The sequence below is a fragment of the Alosa sapidissima genome, chromosome 20 (genome assembly GCF_018492685.1).
Source record: "Alosa sapidissima isolate fAloSap1 chromosome 20, fAloSap1.pri, whole genome shotgun sequence".
NCBI classification, from domain to species: Eukaryota; Metazoa; Chordata; class Actinopteri; order Clupeiformes; family Clupeidae; genus Alosa; species Alosa sapidissima.
In genome coordinates this window covers 24,095,387-24,110,386 of record NC_055976.1, presented here as the reverse complement: position 1 = coordinate 24,110,386, position 15,000 = coordinate 24,095,387, and the positions used below count along the sequence as shown (strand labels likewise).

The window sequence follows — 15,000 nt, the reverse complement described above, 5'->3', positions numbered from 1 at the left end:
TCCTGTCTTCCAAAATCCCCAAATCTTCTCCAAGTTGTCTAGTCTCTACTGCATGGGCAGCATAGGTGGTCACACTCATAATAGATAGCATTTGACAAAGACTGCTGTAGGGGACTCTGCCTCTCTAACTGGAAGAGACAGGTTCGGATGGACACACACATACACACACACACACACTTATCCAAACTGCAGTCGAGTGAGCGACTGCCGTGTAGCATTGAATGCTCTCCATCCACACCAAGTCTGTCATGTTTCACATTCAAAACAGCAGAACAACTTAAGCGACAGAAAGGAAATAGGAACAAAAGTTCTGCCCAAAACGTCGCGCCACATCTCGGTGCACAACACTCTGATTCAGTTTAGGACATTCCAATTAAAAAACAATGTAACAATGTAACTTATTTTGTCACTAAGGCTCGCTCGCATCGCATAGTTACGACGTGGTGTTAGAGTCAGCTGTGAGGATTTCACTCTTTCTTTCTTTCTTTCTTTCTCTCTCTCTCTCTCTCTCTCTCTCTCTAACACAGACAAGGTCTAAGCTTAGGCACTACACTGCTTTAGATGCAGAAAGACATGGTCTTTAAGGAAATGAGCAGCCTACACAGCACACAAGTTCAAAGGTCACCAGATCTAAATGTTTCAACATAAGTCAACATAAGTTACTCATCATGATTGTTATGTTCCGTTCAGTCAGATTTCACTTCATGTGAGTAGTCCACGGAGCGATCTGTTATGTCTGCATCATTCTTGTCAAAATCCCTAAACTAAACAACAAAGTGAAAAGCACTATAGTCATAGGCTATAATTCTAACTTCTCCCGTCCTCAATAACTTAACCCAATAGCTAGCATCTCGGCCCTCACTTATTGGTGTGTATTCATTTCCTGTTTGTACAGTACAACCCTTTTTTATTTTTCTAGAAAAAGCTACAACTAGAAAAAGTATATTAACTTAATATTTTACATTTAAAAAAAAAGAAGTGCTTTGTGGCATTTCACTGAGTGACGTGCACTTTTGAAACTCAAGCTACCACACCATAAAAAGGTGCAGGCTTAATGATTGAAAATTTTTAAGAGAGATCAACTGAACATGCTTACATGCATCACAGAGGTCTTCAGGGGTCATTTTGATGATCTTGCAAACTAACACATGACTATACATTTTTTTTATGATTTCATAATGGTCTTCTTAGGTTGTTACACTGAAGGAGTTGAAATTAACTGCATTTTCAGGACAAAAGTCCCTGAGTTATTTCAAAACTTAAAATACAATTAAAATTATAAATTATAAAATAAGGCAACATATTTTATTTTCCCAAAACTTATTTGAAGTATAACAGGTTAGATCATGTAGTGTTATCTAATACACTTTGTACGTAGGCCTATGTAAAATAATTTGGTGAGGACACAAAAAGAGACCCGTCACGTCTCTCAGCCCAAACCAAACATACATAGCCTAGCTGTGCAGCAGTAAGCACATCCGCTGCCAAGTTCATCAAAAGGCCTATTCAAAGCCACTGTGGCGGGGATCGGCGAGGGGGGAGTGTCATCCATACAAAAGCCCCTGTCAGACGAAGCTCATCCAGCCCTTTACACAGGGACATACACACATACAGGGACATACACACATATACACACACACACACACACATATACACACACACACACACAGCTCCTGCTGGGATGAACACAATAATATAGAGCGCTGCATTGAGGTCATCGTTCCTGTTTTTTTTTCCCCTTTCTCTAGAGAGAGAGATAGGAAAAGAGGATGATAAATAAGAGAGAGCAAGAGAGGAGAGAGAGAGCAAAAGAAAGAGAGGAGAGAGAGAGAGAGAGAGAGAGAGAGAATGAAAGAAGGAGGGTCAGTCCAAAAGCACAGACGGAGACCTGGCATGCCCTGGACAGGAATCTCCACTGCGACAGTGAGCACTAAGCACAGTGAGATCAGATCCGGGATGTGAGCCTTCAGCTGAACTGCAGCCTATTACCCACAACACCCCAGTCGCTCACAGCACTGCATCCCGCAATCCACGGCCACGCCGGGCTTCTCTAGGCAGAGCCGGTCGTACATCTTCACTTGCATAACAACAAACCTGATTATGTCTCTTCACTTATACTATTATCCATTCTTAGTACAGGTGTAATACAGGTGTGTTTCAAGGAGGTAAGCCGAACACTCGGAATGCACACCACTTATTGAAGGGTCTGCAGGTATCACCTAGAGGAGACCACCTAGTTAGCACTTCATGGACCACCATTCACTTTGCCTTTTATGGACATCAAATAACTGAAGCAATCTGTTCATGTGAGCATTGTTGTTATTTTCCAGAGTAACAGAACACTGGGAGACTGGCTCCACCAATACCTCATATCTCATGATATGGCTCCATGATGAATGTTTTTGTAAAGCTATGTTAAAATTGAGGTCATGAACATGCAGAGCTGATGCACAGGAAAGAAGTTACCGTGTTATTTGGATAAGAAACTCGCAGGTAATCTGGGAAATGCCCCCTGGTGGGGGGAGGGAAAGCAAAAGGAGACGCCATTCTGAGATGTCTTCATTGTCTTGTTAGATTGGCACTTTAACGGAACAGAACTCCTGCAAATACAAGCTGAACTCAGACATGAAGCATAACTTGTCGTGGCTGCATCCAGAAAATTATTATGCTACATGTAGAAAAATACATCCCTCAAATGTTGATTTTGAAAATTAATTTAACATAATGGTCAATGTTTTTACTCATTCAGATCTTACTGAGTGTTTAATGACACCCTTTTTTCTGTGATGTGAAAAACAAAACTGGATATGTGTTGAGATTTTCAGGGACTTTAAAGCCACACTTTCTTTTCGCTTATCAGATAGAAGCACAACTTGAATTACATAGTGTGACTTTGGAAAATAGTCAGGCTACTTTACATACTTGGACATAGGATGGAAAATGTAGGCTAACTCTTAGGAGTAGATTCTTCACTGGCTGCATGCTTCAAATTGATAATCTCACTTCCAAAATTGTGTAGTGCCATGAGAAGTCATGTAAATCACTGAGCTTTACTGCAGCTACACGGCCTCATCCCAGTTCATACCCTCGCAGGATGCGGCATTTTCAGTCTGCTTCTTGGCTCAATCCTTATTTGTCTGCCCATTATTGACCCGAGGTGACGCCCACCCCCTGACCCATCGACCTGCCATACACCTCTCACACGCACACACAAACACAAAAGTGCACACTTCACACACAAACGCGCACATTTCACACACACACAAAGGTGCACACTTCACACAGACACACACAGCTTGTCCACACCCAGTACCAATCAGAAAGAGCAGGATCACATGTGGCCTAAGTCCACCCAAAGCAGTTTACAGGGTCTGGTCAAAGCGGCTTAGTGGGGCTGACCGGATTAGCCCGTGCTGTGGTTGTGTTTGCCCCACGCATAGCATATGGGAGAAGGCTAATGATGTGAAACTGAGAATAAGTCAGTGCTGTGCTGCCTCTGCCATTCCAAACCCAGGGTAAGCTGCTAATTGGCCAGCAGGCAAACAATGGCCTACCTGTTTACAGACAGTGCAAAAATGGAATTATGGGATAACTGTGTGGGGATTGCTTAAGGGAAACATTAATGCTACGTCATCTCATTACATATGCATGGGAGAGATATGGATTAAAAATGGATTGCACTGGATTTAGCAGCATTCTTGCTAATTAGCTGGTCTGTAGCATGTCTACATTTTGTGAGTTGTTCAAGAAATAGTATGGCAATATTGCAATGCCGGTAATTTTACAACTTAATTGATTTCTTTTTCAAATCGGTCTTGCTGGGGTTTCCTTGGATGAAAGAAAAAGAAACTGATGTTCTTCTGACTTCCAGACTGGCAAGTACACTGGCATTTTCAAGCAGACATGCCCAGTAGGGGAAGAGGCACTCACTCTCTCTCCCGGCTCTCAAGTAACACCGTCACACACACACACACACACACACATGGCAGGACTGTGGCATGCCTCGGGTGAATCACGTTGACTGGGCAGTGGGCACTCCGTACAAACAGAGGCCCACACTCCTCTGTTCCTCCCCCAGCTCTGTCCATCTTCTCTTGTCCTTCATTTACCCTCCCTTTGCTCTAGTCTTCATCTCTCTATTTTGCTCTCTCTGACTTACCATCTCTCTCGCTCTCTCTCTCTCTCTCTCTCTCTCTCTCGGTTCCTGCATGTCTTGTTCTCACTCGCTCGCTCCACTTCCCAGGATGCTTAGTGAATCATATGATGCTGTATGGTGCAGAGCTGCAGTGCTGTGATCTGTACATCCAGTGCTCCCTCAGAGCCTCCATAGAGGGACACAAACACACACACAAAAACAGCCCAGCTACACTATATTCCCACGATGCCACAGCGGGCCCGCTAACACACTCCTCAACGACAGATACATACCCACCCCCCCCCCCAACCCTTCCTAAAGGTTCAATGTAATCATCCAATTAGATTGTCTAACACAAGTAGGAGGACGACAGAGATGGGTTTCCTCCCAGACGAGTCCAGCCTGAGTGTGCTCACTGCGGAGCTGCTGTGAGAGCAGGGCTGAAACGAGAGCACGAGGACCCACTGGAGCAGAAACTCTCCAGCGGCCACAACGCCACACAGTGAATCTCAGGAAGCATTTAATTAATGCTGATTGGCCCCGGAAACAAAACAAAAAAAACGATGAAAGTGCATCATCACCACATCAGGGCACTTTTAATACCACCAACAATGGCTGATATTAAAAACACATTAAAATGCTGTATGCAAAAGCCAAACATGCAAAGGGGTGCTTCTGTGCATGTCACAATGAAGCCTGACCTTACAAAGTTGGTGTTTTGCATTGGGCAAATGCTCTTTGATATGCGGCTGCCTTCAGGAAGTCTTACCAGAACCTCAGGAAACTTACAATTAGGCATGCACTTTTTAGGAGCTCTTTAGCTGATACTAATGTTAATAGTTTCCAGTTTATCATTTACAATGGCAAGGGAAATGCCTTCAGTGGGGTTGTAAATATTGACATCAGTTGGACTGTTGTCGTTAAAGGCAAAAGTTGCTGGGAAGCAACTCAGCCAGTCTGAGTGGACCAACTAAAAGGGCTTTAATAGGTTTGACTCTTTTAGTGATAGCATCGACAGTTGGCCTACTCAGCTTGCCAAGATCCCTAGTCACAGAGCTCTGATGTGTCTTATTCAAAGGGTGCAAATATAACCCCATTGGCTAAATGTGGGCACCACTGCACAGAGGGGCTATTCATTCCTTCCCAAAAACATAACATAGCTTTTATTGAGCCCAGTTAACGGATCTGGAGTGCATCTGCAGATGCAGCCTTGTAAGGTGTCAAAGACAAACATCGACAAAGTATCCGGACCATCTTTAAACTCAAATCAGACTGGATCAGTAACAATAGGGACTTACCAGCTGTCCTCGTCCTCTGCCTCGACACAGTCCCCCAGATCAAGCACATCCACATCGTCCAGGGCAGAGTGGTCCATGACCGCATCGCTCCCACCCAGCGTCTCCGACTCGCAGCTTTCCAGAGAGGGACTTGACTGTGGCTGCTCCTCTGTGTTGCCGCCAGCGCAAGTGAGATGAAAGCCGGCGGACTCCGGGTTCTCTTCATCGTCTTCGTCCTCTAGCCTTGAGGCTTCGGGCAGCGGGGACATGTCCTCGATGCTGTTGCTACTACTGTCCGGCGGGGGGGACAGTTCAAAGTCTCGGGCGCTAACCTCACCTCCGTCCTCCGTCGTAACGGAAGAGTTTGTAACTCCCTCGCCAAGTGTCCTTTGGTTATTTATGTCAGTACCAGTCGAAGTAAGGTTGCTGTTGATAAGTTTGGTGCCCCTGTTGCGCAGGGTCTGGTTCTGGACTTCCAGTCTCCGCACTAGCTCCTGCAACTTGCGGACCTCTTCTAGCTCCACCCCTGCAAGGTCCTGTTCGGTTTCAAAGCCGGGCTGCGCGCTAGCCATGTGCCCGCTGGTACTACCGCCATTGTCGGCTGTCTGGACCACATTTCCACTGTCCGGAACCACCATTCTCCCCAGCTCCTGTGAAACAGACGGACTGGTAATGTTAGCGTGCTTTCTAAGGTTATTCGGAAAATAATGCAAAGTCAAAGCCACATCTGAATAACCAAGTTGAGAGGGATTAATCAACAGCACTCCAACATATCGTCAAACTTTGACCTGCACGAGATCCTTTGGATCACGGAGACGTTGCCCAATTACAAACCCAAGCAGCAAGTGAGAGAAACACGTTAAGAATAACTGTTACATGAGAGCTAGCGATCAACCAAATCAGTATGTTACCATACTTCCATGTTGATCAACCATGAGGCACACGTTAGCCTCACATGAACGAATCAGCTGCCGTTTATATATAACGTTATAAGTTTGAAAAACAAACGTCATTTTTGCAGCGTGGCAATTTCTCATGCATGACTAAAGAAACTAAACGTGACACAAATACAATCAAATGGCCTAACATTTGTAATTGTATGTAGTAAGTTAAATTAATCAGGCAAATACGGCAATCAATGACCTACACTACATTCCGACAAATCAATCATGTAACGTCCTAGCAAACTGTCCGACCAATGTTAATAAAGAAAAGTCACTGTTGAGCCAAGGGAAGTCAACTGCAGGACCTTTCAGCTGCAAGCGAATCGTTTTTACATAATGTCCACAATCTGAAGCTCAGATAATCTACGCATGCAGATGCTCTCTTATTTAGTTGGCTAGTTACTTGACTATTTGCTTGGTAGATAGAAAACAGACTCGACATGCTATCTAACTGCCGATTTAGCTAGCAGCAAAGCTAACAGCAAAACAAAACCTACCACCGGTGTGTGATCTGTAATTTCGGAGGATGTTTGAATTAACGTTGACGAGGTTTTGCTTTGTTTTTCATCGATTCGGTCACCGTAGCATTTTCGTAAAATGTGGCCGAACAAGCAGTGTAAATCGGAGAAAAAAATCGCGCAAATCCCCCTGTTACCTTATCGCAAGGTATCTATCTGCAAACGCTAGCTAGTTAACTTTGCTAGCTAAGTGGCTACTATCGTTCAGCTAACTAGCTTGACTGTTACTACAGAGGTGTGATGCCTATCATCCCTTAACGACAAGGAATACACCAATCAGAAGCTTAAACCCGCCCATTTGCAGAGAGCACGCTAGACCTGTAAATTTAGCGCCATCTGTAGGTAACTCAGAGCACATCTATTTTAGCCCAACGGCCAGCAGACAGCCAACAGCAGATGGCAGCAAAATCTACAATTCTGTTCTAGATAGCAGGTTGGACGCATCTGATTCTCATGTGTTCTAAAGCAGGGATGGACTATATATATATATATATATATATATATATATATATATATATATATTTTTTTTTTTTTTTTTGTTGTTGTTGTTTTTTTTTAAAAAGGGTCTGCAAAAAAGGTCCTGCAATAAACATGACATTTTGCAGCAGTCTCGTTATGTTTGTCATTTTTAACACCTTGCTTGCTGTTCGCTGATCCATTTAGGCCTATCACTCTATTTTTTCAACACTGAGCCGAATATGTGAAATGGACTAGAGTGGAGAGATGATCCTGGACTTCAGGATACACCCACCCTTACGTCCCCCATTAGTAGATCGCCATACGTGGAGTCCAGCATGTTGCTCCGCTATCTTGCTACAGTAGCCTGTAAAGGACAAACAATAGAGATAGTGGATTCATACTGCCTCATTAGTCATCTGACCACAGGTTCTGCTTCATCAAGGATCAGGATCACCATGAAACAGTTGCTGAATCCTGAAACCTGCTGAAGTCCATCACTCTGCTCAACAACACTATCCTAACTCCCACCTGGCATCATCGCCAATACCCCTTCCCAGCACATACTCATGCAGGCACATGCAGTTTCACACACACACACACACACACACACACACACACACACACACACACACACACACACACACACACACACACATACTGTATGTGACAATGCAACCCCTACTAATATAGACCCATCCATTGCTTGGACTCTGCAATGTACTTTCATTATTGCACTTATACTGTATATTCCTGTACTTAACTTTTAAGCTATATTTCATTGGGTTTATTTCATTCTGTCGTGTTTCTCATACTCTCACAGTTACTGAGTCGTATTGTATGTGTCTTATTCTGCTTTTTTCCTTGTTTCACTTCTGCATAGCATTGTGCTTTTGGTAGACAATTCTGATTTTGATTAATACACATATGGAAACATTTTTTTTGTTTTTACTGAACTTTTTTTTTTTACTTAACACATATTTTTTTTTTTTTACTTAACCTTCTAACACTGTTCCTATCAAAAATGACAGATTTACTCATTCCCTGTACCATAAATATGGCATTTTTCATCAGATTGCCTCAAGATCTTATGATATCCTTCACAAAAGGCTTTTGAACACATAGAATTTATTTTGACTACTTTCTACACCCACTCACAGACACACATACACACACACACACTCAGTACATGTTGTCAGTTCATGTTGCCACTTGTACGTGTGAACCACCAATGTCCGCACAGGCATTCACGCACATACGTGAATAGGGGTGAACAGAAACACACCCACCCACACACCCATGTACACCCACTCACACACACACACACAGTTCATGTTGTCATGTTGCCACATGTGCAGGAAAACCACCAATGTTTGCACACACATGCATTTTCACACATGGAGACACTCACACCCACACACATAAACAGACACACACACAAACACACGTTATGTAGATGTTAATGTTCTAATAAGGGTCTGTTTACAATAATGTTCTATTAAATAATACTTTTTGTCATGGTATTGGTATTTAAGAGCAGTTAAAACTGTTCGGTCAAATTTGACCGCGAACAGTAAATGAAGGGGGGTAGCAACGAACAGTGTTACAGTGTAATTACCATTAGTAGACTTGCAATAGTAATAGCATTTTAGAGTGTGAATACGCAGCAGTATAATTTTTTACTCCTTGACAGATAAATACTGTTTTCGCTTCATCAAAGAAATATCTAGCATATCTGCTAATGCAGATATGGTGTGTGTAGCCAGCATTGTGTGTACATAGCTGCATAATACAGAATGACGAGTCTGATCATGCACACCCTTTGTAAATCCTGTAGTAGATATTTCACTGGAATTTCCGAGTGTTTACAAGAAGGTCTGTTTCAGCAGGCATGGCTTGTGTTTGTACGTGTGTGTGTGTGTGTGTGTGTGTGTGTGTGTGTGTGTGTGTGTGTGTGTGTGTGTCTGTGTGTGTGTGTGTGTGTGTGTGTGCGTGTGTGAGGGGGATAATGCTATCAGGAGCTATAAGCTGGAAATGATTTTAAATGATTTCTGGCAATCCTTATGCAGAGGCCCTTCTCACACCTTTGTGAGAGTCGATCTGTGGGCACACCTCTTGCACAGGCTGCCAAAGTAACTACCACACACCCACGGGTTCTGCTGTTGCTCAGATATTTTAATTGCAACGTGGAATCTTTGGTTGCCTTGGTGACAATGGAGAGCCCAAGCATGGTGTGTTTCTCCTTTAAGATAACGGCAAACATTGTGGTTATCAATGTACAGTGTTTGAGTGTGTGTGTGTACAGTTTGTGTGTGTGTGTGTGTGTGAGAGACACACTGAGACAGCTGTGATTTCTCCTATATGATCTTATAAGCATGGGACATGGGAAATTACTGACCTTGCTTCTTCTGAGTAAATGTGTCCAATGACAGGGAAGGAGAGCAAGGGACCAGATAGTGTATGAAATGTGTTAACATGCTTTAACATGCATCTGCCTTCATCTCTATATCTCCCTCCTCCACCTCTGTCAACTCTGCGTCCTCGTTCTGGGTGTGGGTTACTTTTTGACAGAAGGCATGGGAACGGGAATAGCTATACCTTTTGAGAAGGTATAGCTGCTCTGTGTTCTCACCATAGACTCCCCACATTTGCTGCCCTTCAGTGTGAAACATATGTGAAGAAAGTGCATAGGGGACGGAATGGACCCGCGGCAGTGTTAAAAATAAGTCAGGTTTTGGTGTCTTTCTTTTTCCAAACTGTTGCCAGTTGTTAACATTTAATTACAGTTTGTGTGCACTAGGAATATAAGTACATATACAGTTATAAGAGTGCCTTTCTGATCTACCGGTACTGGATGGGCATGTCTGCTTTCAGCCATAGAGTGCGGTGTGGTTGACTTAACTTTGGCATCACACCTGTTAGTTTTCAAAATACACACAGGCAAATTCTGTGACCAACATCAGAGATCATAAAAAAAAAATCCAGTTTGACCAGTTTTGTTTTTCTTTTCTTTCTTTGTTTCTCTGAATAATCCTGCCATCGCTAAGATCAGACAACAGTGCTGTATAATTAAACCAGCAAAACAGATGGACACATCAAACTGAATGTCAGGCATTAGACGCAAAGAGAATGAGATGGTTAGTCAATACCAAAGATTTTAGAAAAGAGCTCTGTTCTAGAATCTTTGGTCAATAGGCCTACTGTGTTGGGTTAGTGCTAGCTGTGCCAAAGAGCCCCGTGGGTCTACATTCCCACTGATGGTGTGTGAGCTACGAGGGGGATTAGGGTTGTGTGTGTGAGGCAGACGAGTGGCTCTTGTGGTCAGACCTGCTGGATCAGTGCGGCTACGCTGCTGTGGTCCTCACAAGTCTCTGATGGTATCTGCCCTGGCACCAAACACGTTCCAATTATTCGCCACAGTCACAGCAAGGAAGATAAGCATCTCGGTGCGTGCAGCCCGAATGGAGACACAAACCATGTAGGAGACAAAGAGATACTGTCCGCAGCACAACATCTACACCAAACATCGAGGAAAAGTGCCTGGGCTGCCATTTTAGTGGAGAGGAATAGCCAAAGAGTATTTTCCTCATTCAACTTAAAAATGCAACCGCATGTAACTGTATCTGAATTTGCATAGTCAGATGGCTGCCTGGTTCTCCAGGTTAAGGGAGATGCCCAGGGTCCATGTCCACAGGACGCAAACAACCAGCTGTGTTTAGGAAACATTGCATTAGGGTTGGGTCTGGAGCCGCAGGACAAGAGTGCTTGTGGCACCGGCAGCTTCTGCATGGAGCTCCCATCAGATCACTCTTCACCTGCTACTGTACACACTTAATCTCTTTACAGTGTTTTTCAACCGCTTACACACTAAATCTTTGCTTGTCACACAATTTTCTAAACATTTCATCCAAACATCATAACCCCACACCAAATCTGCAAAACCACACTAATTCTTGTGTTTAACTCAGTTTTCAATTTACTAAAACACATTTTGGAAAACACCACACACAATTTTCTACTTAACACACAAAAATCTAAAAGGAAGTAACTTGATTTCATTTTTCAAACACAACCCATCAAAATGCCACACTAAATCACCAGTGCTCCACTCTCTCTCTTCACATGTGTAAACAGTCATTACTTTACTGAACACCATCCAATCATTGCCTTAGTATAGGTCTATAGTCTATATGTATGGACCCTTTCAATCTGCTCCTAGAGGATTTGTTCAGAACCAATGCAGATACAGTAATCTGACTTTAGCTTACAGTAATGTTCGACTTTATGTAAAAATTGTCTTTTGTACTCTATTTTTGTTTCTCCCCAAGTTACCATTAGCTCAATACATTTTTCAATAGACCTATGAATACATACACAACCACCCACCCCCCCCCCCCCCCCCCCACACACACACACACACTTTTCTTTGGAAGAAGCAAAGTAATTTGATAGTAGTCAGTCAATTCCGTCTTAGGCAAAATCAACTTTTTCAAAACTAATTCTGGTGGTCATTGTATTTTACTTTTTTTTTTTTTTGCTGGCTGTAAAATACTGTATTCACAGCAAATTATTTGGGAAAAATCCCTATTTTTGGTTTTAACATTTCAACTTCTCTCTGTAGATACCGTAACTTTCACTCTTGTATGGAATTACATAAAGTCTATGAAAGACAGAAGAGCTTTAGGTTTTGAGCAACAGTGTGTACATGATGTATCCAAAATGTCATATTATGACGAAAGTGTTTATAATGTGAGGTGAATGTTTGCTTTACTGTAAAGATGTGTTGACATTTTGAATGTTGTGTGTCATTTTGCTGGAGATTTGAGGCATTTTGCATTTTGTGTGAGCAATTGTGTGTTTTGTGTTATGTTAATTTGTTCATCTGTGTCTCTCTCTCTCACTCTCTCTCTCCCTCTCTCTCTCTCTCTCTCTCTCTCTCTCTCACACAAACACACTACATTGACGCAGGAGCCTGTGGCTCCTCTATCTTTCACTCACCTCCCCAGGTGCTGCCCACGTGTTACGTACAGGCCTGGCCAGGCCCTGTGCAAGGAGTGTGTGTGTGTGTTTGTGTGTGTTCATGTATATGTGTGTGTGTGTGTTCATATGTGTGTGTGTGTGTGTGTGTGTGTGTGTGTGTGTGTTCATGTATATGTGTGTGTGTGTGTCTCAGCCTAAACAGACCCGGCCCCAGCACATTCCTTCAGCCTCCTCCTTTGCAGGCCCTGCCCTCAGATAGTCTGTGCTGTGCGTACGCCAGGATACTGCTCATCTGCCTCAGCATTCCTCCACCCCGTTAACTCCTCTTAAGAGCATTAAAAAAGAGTATCAGCCATGAGCATTGGCCCTTCTGGACAGTCGCAGACACGTTTGCACAGGCTTGAATTTTAAAAAGGAAAAACAAAAAAGTGCAACCCCCACGTTTCTGCGTGCGGTGTGTGTGTGGACGAGGTTGTGGCTTGCTCCAGACGTGTGGAGCATGCGGTGTGTGTGTGGACGAGGTTGTGGCTTGCTCCAGACGTGTGGAGCATGGCTTTGCTCAGGGGCTGTCAGGTGTAGGAATTCCAGATGGGCTTGAAGATTCTGACTCTAATCCCTCAACATGCAAGTACCTGCATAAGACCACAGGTAGAGAGAGAGAGAGAGAGAGAGTGAGTGAGGGCTGTACTGTTCTCTCACAGGCATCTGTCTGAATAATTCAGGCTCAACTCTGAACACAGATTACTTAAGCAACACACCCATAGCCTTAGTCCTCTAAAACCAGAAGATTTAGTTTTACCTAGAGATGCAGAATATAAAATAATTCAATACCTACAGTTTGAGTGAGCTACAGGCCCAAACATGAAATGTGTGCAGTTTTACCTTCAATATATTTAGTTAAACCGAAGTGTGTGTGTGTGTGTGTGTGTGTGTGTGTGTGTGTGTGTGGCCACACCTTTCCCACTAGTAGTAGTAGTAGTAAGGTAGCACACTGTTCTTTGCCTTTATCGGCCTCTCAGTCTTGTTGAGTCGAGAGGACACACGGCATGTGTGCCAACCACACCCTGCCAAGCGCCTGCCAAGGGGAGTAGAGGGAGGGAAGAGATCGGAGCCAATGCTCGCGACCTGCTGAGACCTGGCTCCCAAGACTGAGCCACCTGCACATTTTCTGGTTGTGCGGCAACAATGTGTAGCTTATATTATGTGCTTGTAATGCACTTGCTTTCAACTCATTGTATGTGGTTATTGCAAATCATAGTACAGTACATCACAGCTTTTGATAGTGAAAGTTGAATGTTATCTAATACATAATTATCTAAAACAGTCATTGATAGTGTACACCTGGAATGGATAATATGCGGTTGAGAACATTTGGTTATGTGTGGAAGTCGCTCACAGCTTCAGAGTTGTAAATGACAGGGAAGCATTTCAGCAGTGCGCTGGGTTGATGTGTGAGAAAGTGTGTGCATCCAGAGAAAACTGGAATTTACAAAAGTTACGTAGCAGCCTTGGGAATTTATGGCACAAATATTGCAAAATCTCTTGAGACAAGAGACAAGATGTTTTTTATTATCAACACATTCACAGCACCAAGCTATGGGTTGAGGCAGGCTTTATTTCTCTGAAGTTCAGACAAGCGTCTCCTCTGCTCATAATTGATAGTGTCTCTCTGTTCTCTGAAACTATGCGAACAGAGCAGACTTGTTGTAACCCACTGCATTCTATTCTGTTGAGGAAAACTTCACGCTAACTCAGATACGCTAGACTGCAGATACTGTAGATTGGAATCTGATAATGACCCCTCCATGACACTTGGGGTTTCAACAATGTTGCAATCATACGGACTCTCCGCACACAGTAAATATTTACTTCTTGTCGGCCTGTGGCGAACATGTGGAATTGTTATTGGTCTCGCATTACAATAGGAGGTCTAGACTGGGGTAGTGGGCTGTGGCCTGGCTTGACCCGAGCAGTGGCTTGCGGTGGGGGTCGGGCCCAGAAAGTTTTGGCTCAAGGCCCCTGGTCACACTACGCTATTGTGCTCTGGGTGTAGCCCAGTAATGACCCTCTAGGAGAGCGGATAAACAAGGGGATTTAAAACAACATTAGCATTATAGTTTCATCTGATTAAAATGTCAGTGACTCATACTTCAGTGCGGCTCGTAGCCACTGGAAAGTGTTTGCAGACACTCTGCTTTATTGTGTACTGACACATAACACTGTTTTCTTCCTTTGTGGCTGACAGCTTATTCATTTTGCGAATGGTGTGTGTACAATAAGACTAAAGAGGTATTGAGGAGTGTTTGTCCAAAGCCAGTGAGCTAGCCAATAGACTTGTATCACAGCTTGAATGCTAGCTATTTGTGTTTTTTGTGAATATTTGTTCTGTAATGCCAGTTCTTATGTGACCAAAGGGTATCAGGTCACATAGTGAGTGTCTGGGAAGGCTTGTAGGAACAACAGGTGTGTGTTCATATGACCACATATCAACAAAATTATTTGAGGATGTAAAAATGAGCTACATAAAAACATACCTTTAACTGACTAAACTACGTCTCTTCTCAAGAATAACAACCAAATACTTGGATTCAATTTAAAACATTCTTTATTATTTTATTAAAACAAAAATATCATTTCACATGGTATTTAGAGCAACTCATCCAGAATGGCACCAAATACAGAGGACTTGC

At 43.2% G+C, this 15,000-nt stretch overlaps 2 protein-coding genes across 2 annotated transcripts in view; both read right to left on the bottom strand.

Annotated features, from left to right (window-relative positions):
* Positions 1 to 6,601, bottom strand: part of zgc:66447 (SLAIN motif-containing protein-like) — a 33,511-nt gene extending 26,910 nt beyond the window's left edge. Inside the window, exons 1-2 of the mRNA XM_042074188.1 lie at positions 6,329 to 6,601; positions 5,434 to 6,062 (exon numbers count right to left, since the gene is read on the bottom strand). Of these exons, the coding sequence (XP_041930122.1) occupies positions 5,434 to 6,062; positions 6,329 to 6,334 (635 nt within the window). The 5' untranslated portion in view covers positions 6,335 to 6,601. The remainder of the gene's footprint in view (positions 1 to 5,433; positions 6,063 to 6,328) is intronic.
* Positions 6,602 to 14,897: 8,296 nt separating this feature from the next.
* Positions 14,898 to 15,000, bottom strand: part of tmsb1 (thymosin beta 1) — a 5,630-nt gene continuing 5,527 nt past the window's right edge. The window contains exon 3 of the mRNA XM_042074203.1: positions 14,898 to 15,000. This exon is cut by the window's right edge and continues 506 nt beyond it. The gene's annotated coding sequence lies outside the window, so the exon portion shown is untranslated.